The 23024-nt window shown below is 34.5% G+C and overlaps 1 protein-coding gene across 2 annotated transcripts in view; it reads right to left on the reverse strand.

Moving 5' to 3' along the window:
• NLGN4X (neuroligin 4 X-linked) overlaps positions 1-7178 on the reverse strand; it is a 128924-nt gene extending 121746 nt beyond the window's left edge. For both annotated transcript variants that reach the window (XM_009640145.2, XM_009640144.2), the window contains exon 1: positions 6707-7178. In XM_009640145.2, the coding sequence (XP_009638440.1) occupies positions 6707-7178 (472 nt within the window). The remainder of the gene's footprint in view (positions 1-6706) is intronic.
• Positions 7179-23024: the final 15846 nt, after the last annotated feature.

The raw sequence follows: 23024 nt of genomic DNA on the forward strand, positions 1-23024 counted from the left end.
AGGGAAGGAGAGGAAAAACGCATTTAAAAAAAAAAAAAAAAAAAAAAAGACATCAAAAAAAAAACCCAAAACACCCTGAAGAGACAAGTGGGAGACAATGGGCAGAATGCAGTAAAATCGCCTGTCTGATCTGTCTCATGACCCACATGACTGAAGACTGTTTCTTTTGCGTCACTGAGCCAAATGGCACAGCCTCTACATCTCCAAAGGCACTATTCTTTGACTAAAAGGATGATAACATTAATTTGTCTTTGCGGAAGAAACACTAATTCATCATGTTTTAAAGAACATTCCCCCCATTCTAGCAGGTTTTTCAACATGAAGCAATACAGAGACTCTAGGAAACTGTGCCAAAAATCCTGTTCAGATTAGATAATGTCATATTGAATGCTGAGCCCTCTCGCTAGGCTTCACTGCATATTAATTCCTGAAAAGGCTATTTGCGTGCAATCCTGTAAAGTGCCTGTGGAATGGGCAACTCCTGGAGGGAAGGACAGCATTTTGAAATCAGCAATTAAATCTGAATTTAGCTCTAAGTTTTAAGAACTTTATTTCATCTATATTAGAGTCCTGGTTTTTTGGTGTCAGGAGGTATTTGTGACTGTTAAAAGCAAGAATGTAAAATAAGGGCCTGGATTACCCACAGCTTTATCCTAGTAGGAAGAGGATAGTCAGACATATGCCTCCTCCTTTCTCACAGATGCTGCAATATTTCTGGATTAGGAGGAGGGGATATATTGGACCCTAACAGTGAAAGAATTGGCTTGAGGCACTCAGACACAATGGGGAGTTTATCTTTCACAATGGAAAGCGATTTTCTCTCCATCACTACAAAGTTTATATTTGTGTTCAACTGAGATTATATGCAGCAATTCCAATGTTATCATTTTGTATTGTAATTGTTATCTATTATTAATCCCTCTCACCTTGGAAAGCAGTACAATCATTTTACAAATGGACATATCTTATTATCTATAATTTTTGTACAAAATAAGATGAAATGAATTTAAATAACAAGCGAATTTTAATAATGAATTAGTATTATTCCATAGAAGACAAAGAATTGACTGAAAGGGTAGAGGTTCAAAATAAACCAGTCGTTGACAAGAACTGACAATTTTGAAATTGAGAACAAAATCTTACTATATTCTGTTTTGTCTCAGAAAAACATTATTTGTAATATGAAACTGCTCAGGCATTATAATCTATTAAAAACACTCCTAAATATGTTTTAAAACAGATTTAAAATATTTTTAAAATATATAATTAAATGTAATTAGTTTGCTTTTAAAATTACCGCAAAAAAACAGAAGTAAAACTCTACATTCTTATACCAATTACACAAATTATAATTGACTTTAAAGAACACAAAATAAAGAATTTGAGAAAGAATTAAAAGTCTAAACATGTAAACAAGAGATATTGGATTCTTAGCTTCTTAAAGCTATATACATAAATAATGAATTTGATTTCTTAAGTAGCTACTTAAATTTACAAATGTAGTGAAGAAATAATAGAAAAATTGCAATTTTGAGATTACCTGATACATGTCAGATATGCATCTAATGAAACTTGAAACTACATTAAGTTTAGGAGAATCTACTCTATAGAAATTCAGGTTTATTTGGAAAATAAAAGTTACAATTACTATTATCACCTGCTAATAATTCAACAAAAATAATGTTGGACAAATTGTATCTATCTTGTACCCTTTGTTACTATTTCTATGTATGTATCCTTATTCCTCATATTAATTATGAAGCCAATGAAAACTTCCTTTTTATTTATTCCATGCCATCAAATAATTGTAAAGACGGGTCTCATCTTTCTACCATCTTCCCCCCCAAAAGTAAAAAAACCTATTTTTTAGTCATTAAGTTTTATCAGTATAGTTTTGATAAAAAGACTTCTTCCAAGTTACACAGACACTGCAATGCAGCGGCAACGACAAGGAGAAGGCTGCAAACACGGTTATATACTAAGCAGACAATTGACTAATATTAAAAAGTGGCACAGAAGCTATAGAAATCACCTAACATATATATTTTTCATCAGCTTTGTTCAAGTTTTTCATTTCTTTATTTCTTGGTCAAACAGAGTCTAAAGATGCAGGTACCCTTCCTTCATATCACTGCTCAGAGAAGGAACACTGTTCTTCTCTTTTGCTGTTGCCCAAGACTTTTTTCTTCCTGGTAGCCCACAGTTATGTATACTACTAATCCTGGACAATATTCTCATTTTCCCTAATCTAATGAAAACATAATGACCTAGCCATTCAGCCTTAGTATGTACCTACCACCTTTTGTTGTCACTTCACCTGTATTTATTGTGATGTAAATGAGACAAGAGCTCACGTAACATATTTAGTGAGCAAACCTCTGAAGATGCTAAATACTTCATTAGTTAATCCCTAACAGATATATAGTGGTTTAATAGACAAAATCCATACACCAAACTAAGTATACACAGCTACTACTTATCATGCAAAGACAAAAAAAAGTTATCTTTTCTATTTTCTTTTCTGTTTGGATCTGAACAGGGCAGATTTTAAACAAACAAGCAAAAAAAGATTTCTTCATGTTTTTTTTGTTTGCGTTTTATCTTGCTTTACTATTAATAAAGTTTTGAAATATATCATGAAAGAAATCTAAATTAAGGGCCTTTTCTGTTTGTTTTTTGTTATTTTTTTTTACCCAGTTATGATAGGAGTTAGCAATCGCCTTCAGCATCCACAGATTCAAATGATAAAGGCCAGGGATTAAGCACAGCCGATTAACAGCCTGTGTCCTCTTCAATCTAGCATTTCCACTGTAGATAAACCCATATTCAGACTGAAGTTATAATAAACAGACTGTCCCCAATATCATTTCCCTAGATGACCTCCTCAAAACTGACATTCAAGTATTGTTGTAGCAAATTACATTTTATAGTAACTGGAAATGCAGACAACATATACCCACATAAATGATTCTGAAGATCAAGCAAAATGTTTAGAAAGCAATTTGGATAAAATTATAATTTTACTAGAAATATTTTATTTGTTTCGGTTCTGATTAATTTCTTATGGTTATAGATTTGACATATAAAATAAAAGCAGTTTGCTAAATTTTATCTTTATTGCTAGTACTGTGTATTTTTAAAATAACTGCATTATTATTTATACTTATTAAGACAAAAAAAAATCACAATGAATTATGGCAGTTGCAATTTTTTCCCATCCAAAGGCAAAGGAAAACAAGCACTGAAATTCACCAGGTACGCCAGATTCTCTGAAATGTGCCATTGTAAGGAAAGTGTCAGTATAGACCATTTTTGCAGTGAACAACAGCAAAAGAATAAAAATCCACATGGACAGAATTGCAGAAATATTCTATTAGGTATGTGTTTTGATTTCTATCATAAATAATATTTTCACCCAAGATTAAAAAAAAGTTCTTAAAAACAAAGATTTTTTTGCTTTGTAGGAACTTCTTAACATGGGAAGTTCTGACAGGGTTTTGCTGCTATTTGACATACGAAGTCCAGAATCTTATGAGTCAAAAGAAAGGCTGTGATCAATACAGATATAAAGTGTGTAACAGGGCATTTTAATTTCTTTATGTAGATGCTCCAACTATTTTAAGGAAATATAGAATTTTGTTCATTTAATTTCAATGCACTTCTTTAGACTGAAGTAACAACATTTCAAACTATTATATTATAAATAACTAATCTTATCTACCCAGTTAAAGTGACTATATTCCACTCTTATTTCCATTAGTTTATACTGGCAGAATTCCGGTGAAGCAATTCTGAAATCAGATGAATGCATGTGTACATTTATTCTTCCATTCTTTATTCAAAGTACATGATCAAAACCTGTTTCCATTTGACCAAACCAAGCAGGTGATAAGAAACAGGTCATACCATACAGTGCAAAGAGACCCCTGACAAAACAAAAAAAAACCCACCAAACCTGAGCTGCATTTTGATTAGTTATTCAGTAGAATTGGTTTAAAGTAAGCACCACATGTGAACACAGTTAATTCATTAGAGTTGTTCATCAATTCTTTTCACTGAAGTTTTTTTGTGTTTTTTTTTAAAAAGACAGCACAAAATCATTCAGATTAAATTTCATAGTCAGAACATTAATTAGGTTTGGATGATTCCATACACCTTTTCTTCCAGACACAAAACAGTTTCAAAGCTCTTAAATAAAACTGTACTTGAGACAGAATTGAAAATGTGAATTTAACTCAAAGTCTCCCACTTTGAGATCTTGCCTCAAAAACACATTTCATGGCCTGTCTTCATTACAATGTAGCTTATTTTTGCCAACTAAGACTCATATAATGAAGCATAATGTGTTTAATCAGATTATATGGACTACAATTTAAGGCTATTTATGTTTAGTATGATTTGGAGACACACTGACTTAGGAGATGTGATCTGTAGGTCAGTTCTCCTTAACCATCTTTATAAGCAGAAGGCTGCATATTTTCCTCACAAAAAAAAAAAAAAAAAAAAAAAAAAAAACAAACCACACTGAGTTGTATTTAGTTGTATTTAACTAGTCATAAGATATACAGCATCAAATCAAAACATTATGTATTCCATTCATTAATTTTTAAGTTTCTTATTCCCCATTGAAACCTATTAAAAATGCTTGTGATATCGTACAGGAACAATCTTGCCTTGAGCTCAACACTGACATCAGACCTTGTCTCTCATTCAGTTATATACTCTTTTATGCACAGACTTATTTTTTGAAGAGTATATATAAAAGAAAATTTATTCTCTTTACATGCTATTTAGTGTAAAAAAAAAAATCTAAAACCAGGAGGAAGAGTAAGACATATACTTTTTATGGAATTAAGTGCGCAAAAAAGTCTACCACAGGTAAGATTAAATTTATTAGTGCTTTCTATTTTTAATCTAACAGCAAATACCATTAGCTATTACATGCAAGATGAGAAATTTTATAGGTTGTTAGTCATTCAGCTCACAGTATTTTACTATTATCCATTCAGTTTCAAATATTCTTTTCCTAGGCTTTTGTATATTTCTTCCATGTTTAATTTCCCATTTATTATTATCATTATTATTATTTTTGTTATTGCTATTATTTTTATTTATTTATTTATTTATTAATGCTAGGCTTTAAAATAAATCTGAGTTAGCAGAGCTGATATTCCTTCAGTGAGAACAAATAAAATCTTAACCTGAAATGCTTTCTTAGGGAAAACATACCCTATTGACTAAGTAAAAGATGCAGGATAAAATCCAGATCATAAACAAATTTGGGAAAGAATTATCTTTGTTATTATCGAAGGAGTGAGACACAGTGCAACAAGACTGGAAGAGGGAAAGCACTGAGTGGAAAGATCTGTTCCTTCATCTCCACACACACTCACACACACATGCATACACATGCACACACAGAGCCCCATACACACAGCTTTTCTTTCAGAGCACTTTTCATTTAAGCAGCTTGGTAGTATTTATGTTTGCAGAGCACCTGGTATTCCCAAACCTTACCCCTTTATTTTTAGCTTTCAGGTTTTTGCTTCAGCTGATGAGAACAGGAAAAGAAGGCGGTATGTTTATTGCTGGAAAACGGCTTGGAAATTCTGAGTAAAGAAGCCAATCAAGGCAGAAGGATTATAATAATCAGAGTACAAAATTCGCATATTTAGAGTATGGTTACTGAGAAATAACAATGCCTCAGTTATGCAAATCAAACCCTCAGCTAACGTGAAGGGATTTGCATATCTGGGAGAAATCTGTCATGTTATGCATTGGTAACTACATTCTGAGTGGCTGAACAAACTGGCTTTTAGCAGAATATTAAACATAATTGCCAGTAGAATTTTTTATTTCCTTGTGATATAGAATAAACTTCACTCATTTGGGGCCTGATGAAAACAGGTCTTCCTGTCTATATGAAGCAATACCATTCAGAACCACAAAAGATACATTCAGCCTGCCATAAAGCTAGAATTTTTAAGATTAAGATCATGAAAACATTCAGTTGTGTGTTACCAATTGTGTTCATCCTTTTTACCTATAGAAAGTGGTTTAAAGTAGCCCTCTTGAGAAAGCATTGCAGAAAACAGATGAAAGTCTAAGGCCACCGGTTCAGCTCTGAATAATAAAATCATATTTACTTCATTTTAAATTTAGTGAAAATAAGTTGGACTGAAGAATTTCATAGGTAAAAATCCTGGAATAAAACTGCAGACTGAAATACTGTAACAACTTTCTATTATCTATTTAAATCAAGCAAAGTTAATAGTAGGCTCAGAGGTATTATAATAAAGCTAAAGAAAAAAAATAGGGAAAATCTCCTTTAAAAATCAGTATGTGGCAGTATTTGTACCATTCATGTGTGGAAAATAAATATGCTGCTTCTGGTTAATGTTTATTTCCCTTTCCTCTCTTGTGAATGATGCTCAGCTGTAATTCAGAAGTAAACTTGAGGCTGGCTTACACACCCTGGCCTCCCCCTGAAAATAAAATTGTTGTTTGGTGTTACACTGAAATATGAGGGAGAATTCATGCAAGCATGTTCAATTTATAAAGTATTACTTATAATGCACGTTCAGAGGCATGACCCATTTCCACAGATAAAACATGGAGGAAAACGAGCAAGATGCTTAAAGACCTGGCTACTACTCATGTGCAGAACTGGGGAGTGTGCTACAGTGTGGTCCTTAAGAGTACTTACCATCCTCTGTGGGCACATAGATATTCAAATACAGGCAGTCTTCATTTTGATCTTGAACATATGTCACCACAGTATCCAGATTGGCTGTAAACCAGACCGGCAGCATGTCGTTTAGCAGTGACCTCTCATCCAGGTACTGCGGGCAGACAGCGGCAAACTGTGTGGCGTTGCGGACACCTGTCCAAGACGACGGTGGCTCTGGGGGCTGAAATCGCCTCTCCCCAGTCGGAGGAGAGGCATAAGGAACACCCAGGTACTGCTCCACTGGACCAAGGATCTCATTGGGCAAAGGTGTTCTTAAACCACGTATTTTGCCATAATTAGTGGTAACAACTGGATATTGTGCTTGGCCATCGATGAGAGTAAATCTTATAGCCAGTGCAGTTATCCACAGGAGGAAGTTAGAATTCAACATGACACACACTGGGGTGAAGATCAAAGGCAGCCATAGGAGTCCCATTGGTTTCGACATTATTTAAATCAACATCAGCAGGGCCCTTTTTTCCACCGCCAGGAGAAAATTAATCAGTCACGGAAAATGAATTCTAATAAAATAAAAAAGTAGTCAAAAGGAGATGAAGCGAGGGAAAATGTAACCTTGTTCAGGCAGCGAAAAACCAAAAGCTGATGTGTGGTAGGTGCCTCAGCTGACTGGCTGTAGACAAATCCCAACATCAGAAGAAACAAGGGAGTGTTTGCCCCTAAGGCCCATCCCAGACTTCAGCGTTGGCTTAATCCTGGCAAAGCACAGCACTTCCCACCAAATAGCACAGGGAGAGATCCACAGTTATTCCACTTGCCCAGCGAAATGGCTCCTTCCAGTGAAGTCCAGCCCACTAAGTCAGCCTGTGGCCAAGAGAAAACAAGCAATTCAAATCAACAGACACATTCATATTGGCATAAATCTAAAAAAAACCCCAAACCAAACAATTAAATTCACACACTACTTCCACGCCAAGGCCCACAAATGTTTTCTGAACTTAAGGAAGCATGGTTAGCTATGTGTTTCCAGATACATAAGGAAAGAAAGCTGAAAATTGCAGCCACAAACTTGTCAGAGGTTATACCACAAACCAAACATTTCTGCTCTTGTATATGCTTTCAAACCACAGCCCAAACATTGCTGCTTTCAGGAAGGATATCACATCTAAGTACTACCTCCAGGGTATTTTCTGCCCTAAATAAACATCTCCCTTTTAAGCATATTTGCACTCCCACAGCAAGCATTCATTAAATTTTTTGCTGCATTGCATAATCTCTCTTTGTTATGATATCACTTCTATATGTATGCATTTTTCACAGGTGTGCCTACTCTTCTGTATGACAACCTAATTCAGAATGTAATAGCATTATATTAGTTCAAAGCAAGTGTTAGAACAATTAGTCAAAATTAGATACAAAGTTATTTGGTTTCATATCTTTTCTTTGTTTTATGTGGAACAATGGAACTGGGGGAAAAAAAGCATGATACAATCTCTCAGAAGTCAGATTTTGACTACATAATATTACAGCCATGTAATGTTGCCTTCTTGCAAGCTCCTACTTTTAATTTGTAGACAGAAGGCAAGTCATACAATAATTCTGTTAATTTTTAATGAAATGCAAGTAACTCATATATATATATGCTAACCATTACAAGTAGTACAAATAAACACACAGCACTTGTTAATACTTACATTCTTCTCCCTGCACAAAGCGGAGGAGTTCCTTTTTACCCGTTATTCAACTCAAAATGACAGATGATAACAATTCCACAGCTAAACCAATCCTTGTTATAGGAAACTGATACTTTACATTTGATAGGATGAAAACACATTTATCTATAAAACATATATAAGTGGACCCCCAGATCCTGTTTTCAGTCAGGACTCTGTCTCATTACAAAAAATAAAACCAAAACATACCCACAAATCCCCTCCAAATAGCCCCAAAATAACTACAGATGACTTCTATGCTGATTATTTCAGACAACGAAAGGCATCTGAAAGAAAGGTATTTCATTCTCTCAAAATTCCTGTAATTCTTCAATTACTTCATTTCAGCACTTGTACCACAAAAGTTTTGAAACAAAACCAGAGGACAGAAAAATATCAGATACATATTATTTATGGCGAACCAAAATTTCTATTGACATTTTCACTGGTAGATAATAGGCTCAGATGCTACCTCCAAAAGACTTGCAACTTAAGCGTAATTTCTGAAGGACAAATCAGTAACAGCTGTAAGTGTCATGTCCTTGAGGGCACCACCAGCCCTTGCAGGCCCTGCCAAGCCCCACTTGGGACCTGCCCCACCCTGCCCATGGCCATAGGACGCCATTTCAATCCATCTCAGGGCCCTCAGTCACTGTCTGAGCTGTGCCACAGGGAGCCCTGTGTTCAGACCCATACCCAGCCTGGATCTTGCCTTGACTGGGTCCCCAGGTGAACCTTGGACCTGACTCCTCACCCTGCCTGGCCTGATGATCATTGGGCAGTGGCACGGTCCTGGCCCTGTCACCAGCCCACCCTCAATGGGGTGCTTTAGGAGGATGCTCCGTCAGGAAGTGTATTGCTCTGCCATCTCTGCCCACATCTCCTGGCTCATCCTCCCCTGTCGGGCAGCCCCACTCTGGCTGCTCCCTGGCACTCAGAGTGGTCAGCCAGCTACTGGTCAGCCATTCCTCTTCAAGTACTATCTTCCCTTCCAATTTCTGCTACTGTCTTTAACAACAGAAGTCAGCATCAGGCAACTGATTTGGGGTAGTGTTCCCTCATGCTCTCCCCAACCTGACTTTGGTACCTGTCTATGATCATGCAGCACAAAGCAGATTTTCCAGTCATACCCAGCTAAGGATTTAATATGTGCTCAGAGAGGAGCAACAGATTGTATTCCCTCAACACCCACACTGCAGAAGTTTGCAATAATGTTATAAGAAAAATAAATGTGGAATAAAGCACTGAGAAAACTGACAAGGTGGAAAGAAAGACAGTGATCCAGATGATGAAAAATGGATAGAGAAAAAACTTGTCTGGGCAGACAGCAAATGAAAAAAAGAGGAAACAAAATAAGAAAAGAAAATGGGAATGACAAATAAACAAGAGTGAACACATTTTCAGCATGGAGAGAATGGAAAATGACAATATGAAGGTAAGTGTAAAAACCTCAGCTGATAAACATACTAGAGATAATATACAACTGTCGAAAACGCGACTTAATAAATAATATTTATCCATATTAACTACAGGATGTCTTTGGATCAAATATCTTGTCATATGCCATTATTTTGAATAGGATGAAAGGACAGGAAAAGGGAAACATTCATTATTGACCCAGAACTGAATTTGCTATCTGATTCCTTATCTAGGAAATAAGACCAACAAAAATTAGCTTTGTGGTTATTAAATCCAGTCACATGATATGTTTTATTTTCCCCTGTACTTTAACATGACCATACACAAAATTTGCATTTCTGATTCAAGCACACATAGGCATTTACTTTTTAAGGATCTTGATTCCATAATGAAACATACTGTTGGTTAACACACAGAATACAGCTAGTACTCTCAGCCCCACTGTCTGAGCTATAACAGACCTGCAGCTTTTGCAAACCACTGCAAGACATAAACAAGCAGCAGATAGTGACAAGTACATTAACACAGGCAAGGTATACACCATAAAAAAGCAATTCTAAGATGATAAGTCAGAATAAAACCACTATTTATTGTAACTTGTTCTGATTATAAAAAGTTAGCCAGTTAAATGGCAACAGAAACAATCAAAGTTTTTAATAAGTTCTTATTAAACTCTTCAAAAAGTTTATTTAAGTAATAAATTATGTATGACCACTGTATAGAGTAAGTCTTTAAGAAGCCTTATGAAGAAAATTGTTTTGCAGTCAGTATTAGGCAGAAAATATCCCACTTTTCAGTTTATTGACTTATTACTAGAGAAATTACCATTTCAGTAAAGTTAGTTTCACCCAAGAAATACATACACGTTCATACACAGAAAAAAGATACGCAGAATAATTTTCAGTAATAATATCAAGTGATAAGGAAGAAGGCACGCTACCTATACATTCACAAACTAGCTGATTTTGCTATGTGCTATTAAAAAGGCTAGAAGTTGTAAACAGTGAGTCACAAGTTGCTATTAGAGATTAATCTTAAATAGAAAACTGTATGCATTTTAGATTTTTTAAGATATCATACCAAAACCAGCTTGATGCACATATATATGTATCCAGCCAGCTACTTAATATATCTTTAGATACTGAGTCTACAGGAAAAAAGTATTTGTCATGTCTTTATTTATTGTCACTAATAGTGTTGCATTTTTTTCATTATTTTTTTTTCACTGCTATAAGTGTTAGAAAAATTTGTGCAAACTTGCTTGCAAAAACTGGCTAGTTGGAAGGATCACCCACTCAAACAATAAAAAACAATCAATCCAAACAAAAATATTCAGTTTAAAATGGCCACTTCTAGCAACAAAACACACAAAGAGAAGTCGAAGAAGATCTGAAATCACATACATTCATACATGACTTCTTTATTGGCAGAGGAGTGTAATTTGAGGCCAATGAGACATTCATGGCCTCTGAAGTAAATGCAGATTGAAGTTAACGCTGATGTGCATCTACTAAAAACACCACTTGTACTTGATTATAAATCTGTGCCCCAAGCTACACTTAGACATGCTTAAATAGTCTATGAATCAGGCCTTCAGGGCTAACCTGATAGTTTCCAGGATCTGCAGTTAGCACTTTTTCAGCTTGAGCAGATGAGTATGTCCATGGCTTTATATTAATTCTGTACCTGCTGGGGAAATATGAGACACAGCTTAAAAGTCCTCTTTGCTCCAGGGTAGAATAGCAACCTCTAAAGTGTTTTCAAGTTTTTTTGACCTGCTTGTCATGGACAGACACAAGAAAACCAAACACAAATATACATTGTATGAGCACAGGAGATTGAGGACTGCGCAGATTTCCTGGGGTTTCTCAGCCTTGATCTAAACCAATTAGAGCACTACTGTGCACCTCTGTTTTCAGTCACTGACCACCTTCAGTCTCTGTCACTCCCTTCTGCTTAAATTCCCTGAGGCAAGGTTTTTGATGTGTACATAGGTCTCATCTCAATACAGAACCAGGGTTAAACACCCACATCCCACTCTTTAGACATATGCTCTGAAAGCATACAGTCGCCTTGATTAGCTGAACCTTAAATGTCACTCACTAGTAACCAGAGCAAAACAAATAATATAATTAATAAAACTTCAGATTCCCCTTATAGTGATATTTTGTACAGTATTTAAGGCATTTCACAGAATATGTGAATTTTAAAAATATTTCATTTACCAAGAACATGAATTGTGGCTTTTCTTTCCCTTGTCTTCTTCCCCTTTAAAGATATGATTTTTAATGTTATGAAGTGGTTTTATGGCCGTATTTTTTGGGAGGAGGGGGTTGTTTGTTGGGTTTTTTTTTTAAATAAAAATAATTAAAAATTATGTCCTGTTTTAAACATACATAAAACTCTATAATAAATTAATGTAGTGGCAGGAGACTGTAAATAAGCACTACCCAAGGCATACTAATTTGTGAATATGCCTACAGTATTGCTTTTAGCAATACATATATATAATTTGGAACTTTAGCAGAAAACTAATCACACAACTGTTTTCTGTAAAAATTCTTCCCAAAGCTTCACAGAATATGTGAATTTTAAAAATATTTCATTTACCAAGAACATGAATTGTGGCTTTTCTTTCCCTTGTCTTCTTCCCCTTTAAAGATATGATTTTTAATGTTATGAAGTGGTTTTATGGCCGTATTTTTTGGGAGGAGGGGGTTGTTTGTTGGGTTTTTTTTTAAATAAAAATAATTAAAAATTATGTCCTGTTTTAAACATACATAAAACTCTATAATAAATTAATGTAGTGGCAGGAGACTGTAAATAAGCACTACCCAAGGCATACTAATTTGTGAATATGCCTACAGTATTGCTTTTAGCAATACATATATATAATTTGGAACTTTAGCAGAAAACTAATCACACAACTGTTTTCTGTAAAAATTCTTCCCAAAGCAGGTTTAAATGCACCTCTACCTCAAATTCAGCACTGCAACCTCTTAATTGTCATTGTATTCGAAATGTTTCCTCAATAACAAAAGAATGTTTCTTCCAAATATCAGTAAATGCATACCGGTTTTATCTGCTATCTTTCAAATAAAAAACCAGCTATAATTTCTTTAGGTTTTTTTCCCCCCACTTCTAGGACTATTCTCGATACACTAAAATGAGCTAAGCTTCATTCTGCCTTATGCTACATGAAGTCTTTCAGAAAAGTCAGACAAAGTCATAGTGAATAACACAAAAGAGCATCAGTCATGAACTAATGTGCAGCTTCTGGACTGGATTACTTAGAAGGTTGATGAGAAGGTTATTAAGTGAAATTGGCAAATCATATATATTTTTAAACCTCAGAACTGTAACTATAGCAATGTCTGGCTTGAAATTAACATGCAGCAAAGTCTTATGAGAAACTCTTTTCCCTGATAGAAGCTATATATTTATTTTCTTCAATCTTTGTAAGCATAGATTTCAATGATGTATAATTAAATTATTATGAAAAAGAAAAAAATGATCCAAAAAACCCAAATCCAGACTTATAATAACCCTAACTTAGCATTATAAACTTCACTAGGGATGAGTATCTGAACTACATAGCTACATTATTAGTGAATTAACCAAGTTATATTTCAGTATGATTTCTGTGGTATTACACTGCTGTTCAGTCACAGCAATTGAGCGGGTAATATGGATCAGAGGGGCTTTTAGTGATTCAGAATACTATCATTTGTCTTTTACATCACATTCTAATGTGTCTCTTATTAATTCACAGTTAATATTCTCTTGAAGATTTAAACGTTAGAAATTAAAAGAAAGTAAAATATCAGTGATACAAATTAAAACAGGGTAGGTTTAGACTAGATATAAGGAAGAAATTCTTTACAATGAGGGTAGTGAAACACTGGAATGTGTTGCCCAGAGATGTAGTGGAGGCCCCATCCCTGGAAACATTCAAGACCAGGTTGGACGGGGCTCTGAGCAACCTGATCTAGTTAGCGGTGTCCCTGCTCACTGCAGGGAGGTTGGACTAGATGACCTCTAGGGGTCCCTTCCAACCCAAAACATTCTATGATTCTATGATTCTATGTATCCTTTCTTAAAGTGACATTAAATACAAACTATACAAACATCATTATGGACTTTGGAGTTGGTTTTAGATTTTATGGCTAGAAATGACACAAGACAAAGGTAGATTTTTTAATTATTTTTTTTTAAAATATGGAAATAAAGCCTGAAGAGGAATACAAATTATATACAAACATTAAATTAACCAGTTTTATTTTTTTCAAATAACATGCTGCATTTAACTGCCTATGAATTTCTCCAGTAAGTCTCTTAGATAGGCTCAGACAATGTCAGTAGATCAGTCAGTAGGTTAGAAACTGCAATCATTTACTTTTCAGAAAATGGACACACATTTATTTCACATTATTGCTTCTTGCCTGTAGCTACCACTCTTATTCTGAATTTCTAAGTCTCATACACTATCAAAAAGAAAAATGGGGTTATAAGAAAAGGTTGTGTGGTCCCTACATTGTTTTTGAAAACTGCAATACTCTCAATAATCAAAACAATTTGAAAAGCAAGTGGAGGGAAAGAAAGTTGTTATCACCACTGCTTTTCAAGGAAAAACAAATAAATACACTTAAATATTCTGTAAAAATTCAGGTGTTTGGATCTAATTATAAAAAGGTGTTGTTGAACAATCATATATATGATTTTCCCATATTTTTTCCCTCTATTTAAAATGATAAAAAAAAAATATGGCCAGGAGGACATATGACAAACTGGAAATGCTCAGTTAAGACAGTTGCAGTTATCTCACTGACTTCTGAACTCTCATTTCAACTGGTATTGCACATAAGAAACATGGAAAACATTCAGTGGTTTGAAAATTTTCATACTTTCTGCTTCTTGAGATAAATTAATGAAGATTGTAAATAAATATGAGTTGTTAATATTAGCAAGTAAAAAACATGGCATAAACTGTTTATAAACTCTAAATTACTAATTATCCCAAAATCCCAGGTGTGTTCTACTCAGATCAATGTTTGACCATTCATGATATGAATTTAAGCTTCTTATGACTGAATGGGCACTGTAGCCATTCAAATGTCTGAATCTGTAATGTAAGAGAGGTCACGACCCAGTTTCAAATAATAAAGCAGCAGTTAACTCTGATTGCAAGGTAGTGTGACAGGGTACTAAGTCTCTCTTGTTCAGAAAGAGTCCTAACCAATGTCTAAAAATATGACCATGGACAATGATCACAAGATACATTTATTTAATTGATACTCTTTGTCTAATTGTGGCTGTGAAGTCTTAAGAAAATACTATTCTTCAAGTACATATTTTAGGCAAATATACAAAAAATAGCATCAGTAGAGTCTAGTATAACTGCTGACTTTATTTCCAGCTTTTACTTCTGATATGACCTTGTAAAAGATATGTAACACTCTCTGGGTCTCTATTTCTTTTCTGCACCTCTGTTTTCTTAAATTCAGATCTGTCTACTCCAAAACAAATGGTTAAGATATGAAAGAGCACTGAGATTCTATAAGACAAAATTTCTTATTCCTGGAGTAAAAAAATTATTTATGGATATAAAAAAAATACAAACCTGCATACAAAAATCACTACACAATTTTTTTAGGTTTGCAGAACAGACCTTTATAATTTGAATAAACCTTCAAAAATATAAAAGCTTGTTACCTATTATCACTGCAAGACATATAAAATAAACATTTCTAACATGGAATGGGTCTAACTTTTCTCAGTAAGAAAGGTCAAATGACTGAAATTGAAAATTCTTAAGGTAATCTACCAGGTTTTGTATAAATATTAAACAGGGAAACTCACAGGTCTCATTCCTCTCTTTCTGTCTTCACCATTAAGCCTATGTGTGTACCCTCCGCAAGGATGGAAGAAACCAAAACTCTTGTCTGAACCAACTGAGAAACTGAGGAACTGACTGTTAGGCAATTTGAACTCTTGAGGCTATTTAATGATTAGAACTTGATATCTTTGTGTTGTCTTTCCAGTCTAAGAAGAGGATACATTACAAATGTAACAATAATCAAAACCAGGGTGGCAAAAGCAATTTAAACCAGCTGGGCATTTAGCCCCCCCCCCACCCCAATATTTTATATGGCCAAAAAAACCAGTTGCTGCTCTATTATACAAATTCCTAGAGCTGAATTACACAGGGGACACAGGCATGACACTTTCATTGCATTACCTAGTTCAGTTACCAGGTGGTGATACTGCCTTCATTCATATGATAATGACACAACTATGCACTCATCCTGGAAATGGGGCGTTGAGTGTCTACACTGATCTTAAAGGTCTTTTCCAACCTAAAAAATACTATGATTAACCTGAAGAAGTCTAAATTCACACCTCCCATCTTTCAGTTTACAAACATTAGATTTCAAATAAGACTGGGATGGCTATGAGGACTGTGTGCAGCATTGTCAATCCTAAACTGAAAGACTTTTGCTGTGAGATTCTCACCTTTGGACTATGAGAAAACTATACCTTTGCAGCCTTATAAAGCTGAAACTCACCCAGATTCGTATTCTCACTTTCAAGCAAGCCTTATGCAGTTTGTAGGGGAGCCGTTTCATTAAATACAAGTTGGGACTGGGGATTTGCTTTAGTATGCTATCACATCAGCAAACTTTTCCCAACATACTTACCTCCTTAAGTTGTCTGTCTTTGCTAGAAAGTGGACAACTTCACCAGCAGAAGGGAAGAATATCCTCCAACTTCTGTTCCTGGGCTGCTCTCCTCCTTAACTTGGTGGTCTTTCTCCTGCTAAATGCTGGCTTGAGCCCCTTATATTTAAGAGGAGAGAGAGGTTGCTTCATCAAGACAAGTCTCCACAAAATGTTGTAAAGGATGGGATCACCAGAATCACTCACTACATCTTAAGAGACAGTAACAAGGCAACCATTCCTATGTTGCCTGCTGTCTTCCCCTCTCCCCACAAAACACTGAGCTTAAAACCTGGCCTAGAAGAGTGTCCATGTCAAATACTCTGCTTAATGTCCCGTCTATGCTGAATTCATAATGAATTGTGAAATTCTTAACTTTCTAGTTGACATAAGTGCTGCAAGTTGTGAATTATATTATATCCCATGGTCCCCTAAAAGCTAAAGAGAATATACAGAAGTCCTGTTATGGATTGAGATCAGTCTGGTTTGAGGCCAGTGCAGTAAGCACTGTAGCCTAGGTCTAAGCAGTAAACTGAACAGGGCTAGAGCATGGGCTCCAGCACTGTCCTGCAACAGTATTCATACTGTGTCACCTTCCAGCCAATTATAGGCATGACCAGGGAACAGGGCAGGCTGGAAGTTCTCAAGAGACAGCACAAATAAAGGAAATTCTTTATTTATCTATCTATTTATTTATTTATTTTAGGTAAGAAAGATTTTTCACTATAGAGATGCAAGAACAGGACGTGGACTATTTTATCTACTAAAATATGTAGCCTCACGGGCAGAACCAGATATAACTTTCCTCCCCACTGATGCCTGAAGTCCAAGGTTGACTGTGCATCCTTTTATGTAGTGTACTCCTTTATTTATTATTTATTTATTTATTACTCCTTTATTGTTTAAGTATGGAAAATGAGGAAAAAAAACAGGTTATATTCCCCCAGAAAATTAATGAAATATGGCTGTCATCTGACATCAGATATGTTGACAAACCTGTAACATAAGAGGAAGTACACAACAACAAGAACAACAGCAAAAGTGGGATTAATTTATAAAACAACAATAAAAGTTGACTAAATATTAAGCAGAATCCAACAGTAAAATCTAGAATCCTAAGAAACAGACTCCTGAAATTCTATTATGCAAATTCTAAAATTGTTACACAAGTAGCAAAAAGATATACTACAATGAATAATTCCATACACAGAGAAGCTTGAAAAAGGTGTCTTAATATCAGTTACTTGGGATTTGGGTTGGTTTTTTAACCATTATTTTTGCAACTTTATTTGTTGCCATAAAGGGTAGCAGGAAAAGAACAGAAAGCTAGGCTGGGATGGGAAAAGAAAAGGGTATAAAAATCAAATGTTTTGTAGGCAATTTTCTATTCAGCTAAAAAGGTCCTCCATTTCCAACCCCACTCTCCCCAAACGATAAAAATCGTATCATCTTTCATGGTCTTCTAACAATTCCAAAAGAAATCTCAGAATTACTAAGTGAATGCTTTTCTCTTAGGCAAAAAAAAAAAAGTAAAATAAATTTCTCAAAATGATCAGCATGACAGCCCCTATCATTCTACTACACACATAACTTCAAAGCCATCTCACATTTAGTTAATTATATTTTCTTGCATCAAAGGCTTTTTAGAACTCTAATGTAATATATTGTATTATTTGTTTTGTAGCATGTAGAATTCGTCTCTGAGTAGAAAAGGAAACCCAACAACAAATGCAGAAAATGTCATTTCTCCTTCTGCTCAACCTACCACTCCCATTATTGGAAACTTTCCATCTTTGCCTACCACAATGAAAAGGTACCTCCTCTACTTTGGACACATCACTAAAGCTCACATTCATCTGACTAACTTTGTTTTAAATAGTTAGATATTCTGTCTAAACCAGAAGCATACCTTCAGGCAGCCATTCTTCCTACTGTAACATAGCAATTTGTCAGTAAAAAATAGTTCAAGCCAACCACCATGAAAACATCCTGAAGTTTATGTTTAAGGAGTCCAAGTCATTATCCTAGATTAGACAGCAAACTGTCCTACAGCTCAAGTACAGGAAGATGATTCCTTCTCTCATATCTTACTAATATATACAGAATTATCTCTATTACCATGATACACAAAGCTAAGAAACTCATAATTTTCCTGTTAGTTTCATACACGGACCAAGTCCTCATGACTAAAATCAGGAAGAGCATATGCTGCTTTGAGTTTCTAATAGTTTTTGTCTGTTCTTTCATAGTTCTTCTGACAGTCAATTAAAGATGATGCAGCATCCATTGGTGAGAAATTCCATACACAGATTTTTGACTAAGCTTCAGCTATTTTCTCACCTATGATTCAACTTATTTTACCCTCCAATTTATATTATTTTTATTATTGTTATTATTGTTGCTGCAATTATTATTAATTATTATTATTATTCCTATAGCCACCTCTGTGTTATTTTAAAAAATCTGCTGCATGGTATCTTCTCTGAAGCAAAATCATCTCAGTGAACAAGTTTATCCATTATTTTTCACCATCTACACCTAACATTAGACCTTACTAACAGAACTGATACGTTTGAGGAAAAACAGTATTATGTTAGAAATGTACAGCTATTTTGCTTCTGTCTCTCAACTTGACAGAAAACACCTTTCCCATGACTTTTTTGATGCCATAACTACTGTTTATGAATTACTTTCTAACAGGACACACAAAATACTATTATTATCATCTAATTTAGCGCATTCTACCTGTTTTCACAGGACTGCAGAACTACACGGGTTCTTTCAAAATTACAGACAGATAGCAAAATGAATCATATGGCTTTTCACAGTTTTCTTTGACCATGTAACACACACATACAGCAGTACTCACACTAACTGCACTGTAGATTCATACATGGTATAAATTTCTGATCACAGTGGAAAAAAGAACAGAAGAAGGAAAGCAAATACATTAGCACCTGCTTGAAATTGTGCCCTCTTATAGAAGTATCTTCCATCCTTTTCCTCTTTTGCACACAGCCCTCACAGTCCCCTGTCTAATTCTCAAATCTTTCTCACAGAGCGCACACTAATACCTTGTTCTTTTCTCCCAGTCATATTTCTTTCATATCGATCTTTTCTTCTCCTTGGTCATTTGTTTCTAGCTTCCCTTTGTCTCTTTATACATATATGTAAGGTATATACAGAAAGATATATGACCATCAATTCAATCAAAGACAAATTGATTTTTATTTTGTAAAGAGAATTTATTTCATCTATTTTGTAAAGGATTTCTGGTTTTCTTTTTTTTTTTTTTCCCTCGCTTTTTTTCTTTTATCATCCTTTATGGGATGATACTGAAGAAACAATGGAATAGAAGCCAATTTGCAGCTTCCAAGTTAACTAGGAAGAACTGATCTATTTTTTGCTGCCCTCGGTCAACTGATTTAGGTCAGGATTGAAAAAAATATACCTTGTCACATGGCAGGAGTTGCAGCTTCCTGTGTGCTACTATTATATCATCTTAAGAAATCCCACTAATAAAACATAATACCAACCAAAAATATCTACCACAAACTAATGCAGTCAATTAATAGAACAGATGGAGGTCAGGGCAGACAATTAAATCCTGTTGACAGAGGAGAAGATTATTCTACCTCATATTGGAGATATGTCAGTAATTCCTGTCTGATCTGACTTACACATTTATTCTTCAAAATAATTCCTTCCATAATGCCTTCTTTGGCATGAGAAAGATCCATCTTCTAAAGGTCTTGCTTGCTGCTGTATATAACAATTTATTTTTAAAGTGGTGGGAAAGTGCACATATATGTTTTATCAGCAGTATTTTCACTGATTCCTGGAACAAGAAAATCAAATATCCTTTTTTCTTTTGTTTAGACAGCTGCTACTCTCCTTGAAGTCTGCCCCCCAAAGGGATGATATAACTATCACCTTGGCAAGTTTCTAGCCACTTTCTTTTTGGAATTTAATATTGTCTCACATATGCACTGGAGATAACCATCCAGGAGTCCTGTTTCATTATTTCCCTGGCTCTGATTTCCTGGCATATTGAAATTTTATAACAATTTCAGCATATTTTTAATAATTATCTTTCCTAAATTCTTGCACCAAGGTAGTTGTATTTCTGTATGTCAGATCTACACTGGCAATACTAAAAACTGTAAGTGCTGCTCTCATATTCTGGCAATATTGATTGCATACTTCATATTTTGAACAAAAAGTGTTGCACTACCAGAAACTGAGTTATTTCAATTTTATTCTGATTTTGCTGATTTTCTGCCTATACATTTCAAATGCTAAACCATAAAAAAACATACATAAAAATTGTTCAGATAAGGATTTAAATTAAATTCTCCATGAGATATTTTTTTCACAAAAAACCCTCTGCATTAAAGGAACCCCTGTATTTTTAAACTACAGATTACTTGAAAAAAAATAAAAAGTCTGATGTTTCAGTCCAGAACATCATATCATAACAAACACAAAACTTTTAATAATTCTTTAACTTCTTTTTTAAAAATTAACTCATAAAATATTGTAGTAATATTTCAAAGTTAACAAGCTCAGAACCCTGTTGTACTAATACCATGCTAATATTCAAAAATGCTGAAGAGTCCACACTCTAAAAGACATGAAGCTGCCAAGACAGTGATTTTTTTAGTTTTATTGCTATGATTGCTCTGTCCCAGCTCCATTTTCCATAGTGGAAATTCTATTACATTCATTTTCTCTGTCAGGCTCATCTATTGAAAATTCTTGCTTTGTAAATTAATAAGCTTGCATTACTTAGTTTCTGCATTATCATCAAAGCTTTGTCTTTCAGATACCTTTTTTTCATGAATTCTATTTTCAAATTAATTTACAATTTATCCGGAGAATTACAGATCTGAATTTCTTATGCCCTTATGTAGCTTATTACCTCACCTTTTACACTTTTGGTTTTAGTTGTGATGGATTCTAAGTTTATGGAAAACAGGTTCTAGTTCTGCCTTTGGTCGAACTTTCTATTGTAACTTCACACCATTGCACTCAATCAATTGTACTTCACTAATACTTTATAAAAAATCTGAAATAAGAATTATTTCAGTAGACTTTAAAATATTTATTTCCATTTCATTTGGCCAAATAAAGTATATTTCTTGCATCTACCTTCCTTTAAACAGGACTGTAGTAACAATAGTTCTGTTTAGTCTCTGTCTCTAATTATCCATCCCCTAACTTTTCAAGTTCATTAAGATCATCATTATACAAACTTGTAATATAACTTTTCATTTGTTTGTTTCTCCCTCCTTTTTGATACTTCCAGGTAATAAAAGTGAAAGAGACATACTCTTATTTTATATCCATGAGAAGAAAAACCAAATTGCTCTTAAATGAAGATCACAGGATCATAGATTGATTGAGGTTAGAAGGGAACTCTGGAGGTTATCTGGTCCAATCCCTCTGCTCAAGCAGGCACACCTAAAGGTTGTTGCCCAGGACCATGTCTAGATGGCTTTTGATTATCTCCATGGAGGGAGACTCCACAACCTCTCTGTGCTCAGTCACCCTCACAGTAAAAAAACTAGCTAATGATGTTCAGAGGAAAAAATAAATTCAATATGTAACAGTTACCCAGATAAAAAGTAAAAATATACTTTTCTTTAAAAGTAAATATATTGAAAATATTGGGACATTTGCAATAAATACTATTTTTCACTCATGATTAGCATATCATAATCACTAGAAACAATATTCATATGAATATTAACACTAACAAACAAAATTGTCTTCCAATCAATTTATTGAATACTTCTGTTATCTTCTTACAAGAATTCAGTATCAGACACGTCTAAAAATAAAACGTCATAGAAACAAGCCAATCAACTATCATTCAATGAAAAATAAAAGAATTATAATTCCCCAAGGATATCTTGCATTTTCAAAGCAAAATGACATAGAAATACATCATTTGAAATAAATCTTTGAAAATTGAATTATAGCTAAATAAGTTTATGATCAGTTTATGCTGTGATGTGATTTTAATTAGCACACATTGCAGAGCAGAAAAATTTCTTCTTAATAGATCTTCATGATTCTGTCAAAAGTCGTTATTCTGAGGATTTGGGGGTTTTTTTTGATTCCCTAAAATCAACAGGACCAAATACTTGGATCGAAACATGAATTTGATTTGTACAGATAACTTAATTTCCCCAAAGAATTTTGGCAATGTGCATGCACTCACCTTGTACAGCATTCAGACCAGCTTCAGAAAAGCAAACCTGGGCATGGAGATAACTTTTGCTTAAAAAAAAGCCCTCTCTTTTAATTCCCTGAATTAATAATCTATAAATACAGAGCAAGTGTTTTTCTATGCAGTAACAATTAACTGGCAACTTTAATTGGAAATTAGCCACTGTTATGCCACTCATAACAAAGTAGGTGTGCTTCATGTGCCTACTAATGTGTTATATCTGAGAGATATCTCCATCCTTTTATTGGATTTAC

This window comes from Egretta garzetta, unplaced genomic scaffold (genome assembly GCF_000687185.1).
Source record: "Egretta garzetta isolate BGI_Z169 unplaced genomic scaffold, ASM68718v1 scaffold125, whole genome shotgun sequence".
Classification (NCBI taxonomy): domain Eukaryota; kingdom Metazoa; phylum Chordata; class Aves; order Pelecaniformes; family Ardeidae; genus Egretta; species Egretta garzetta.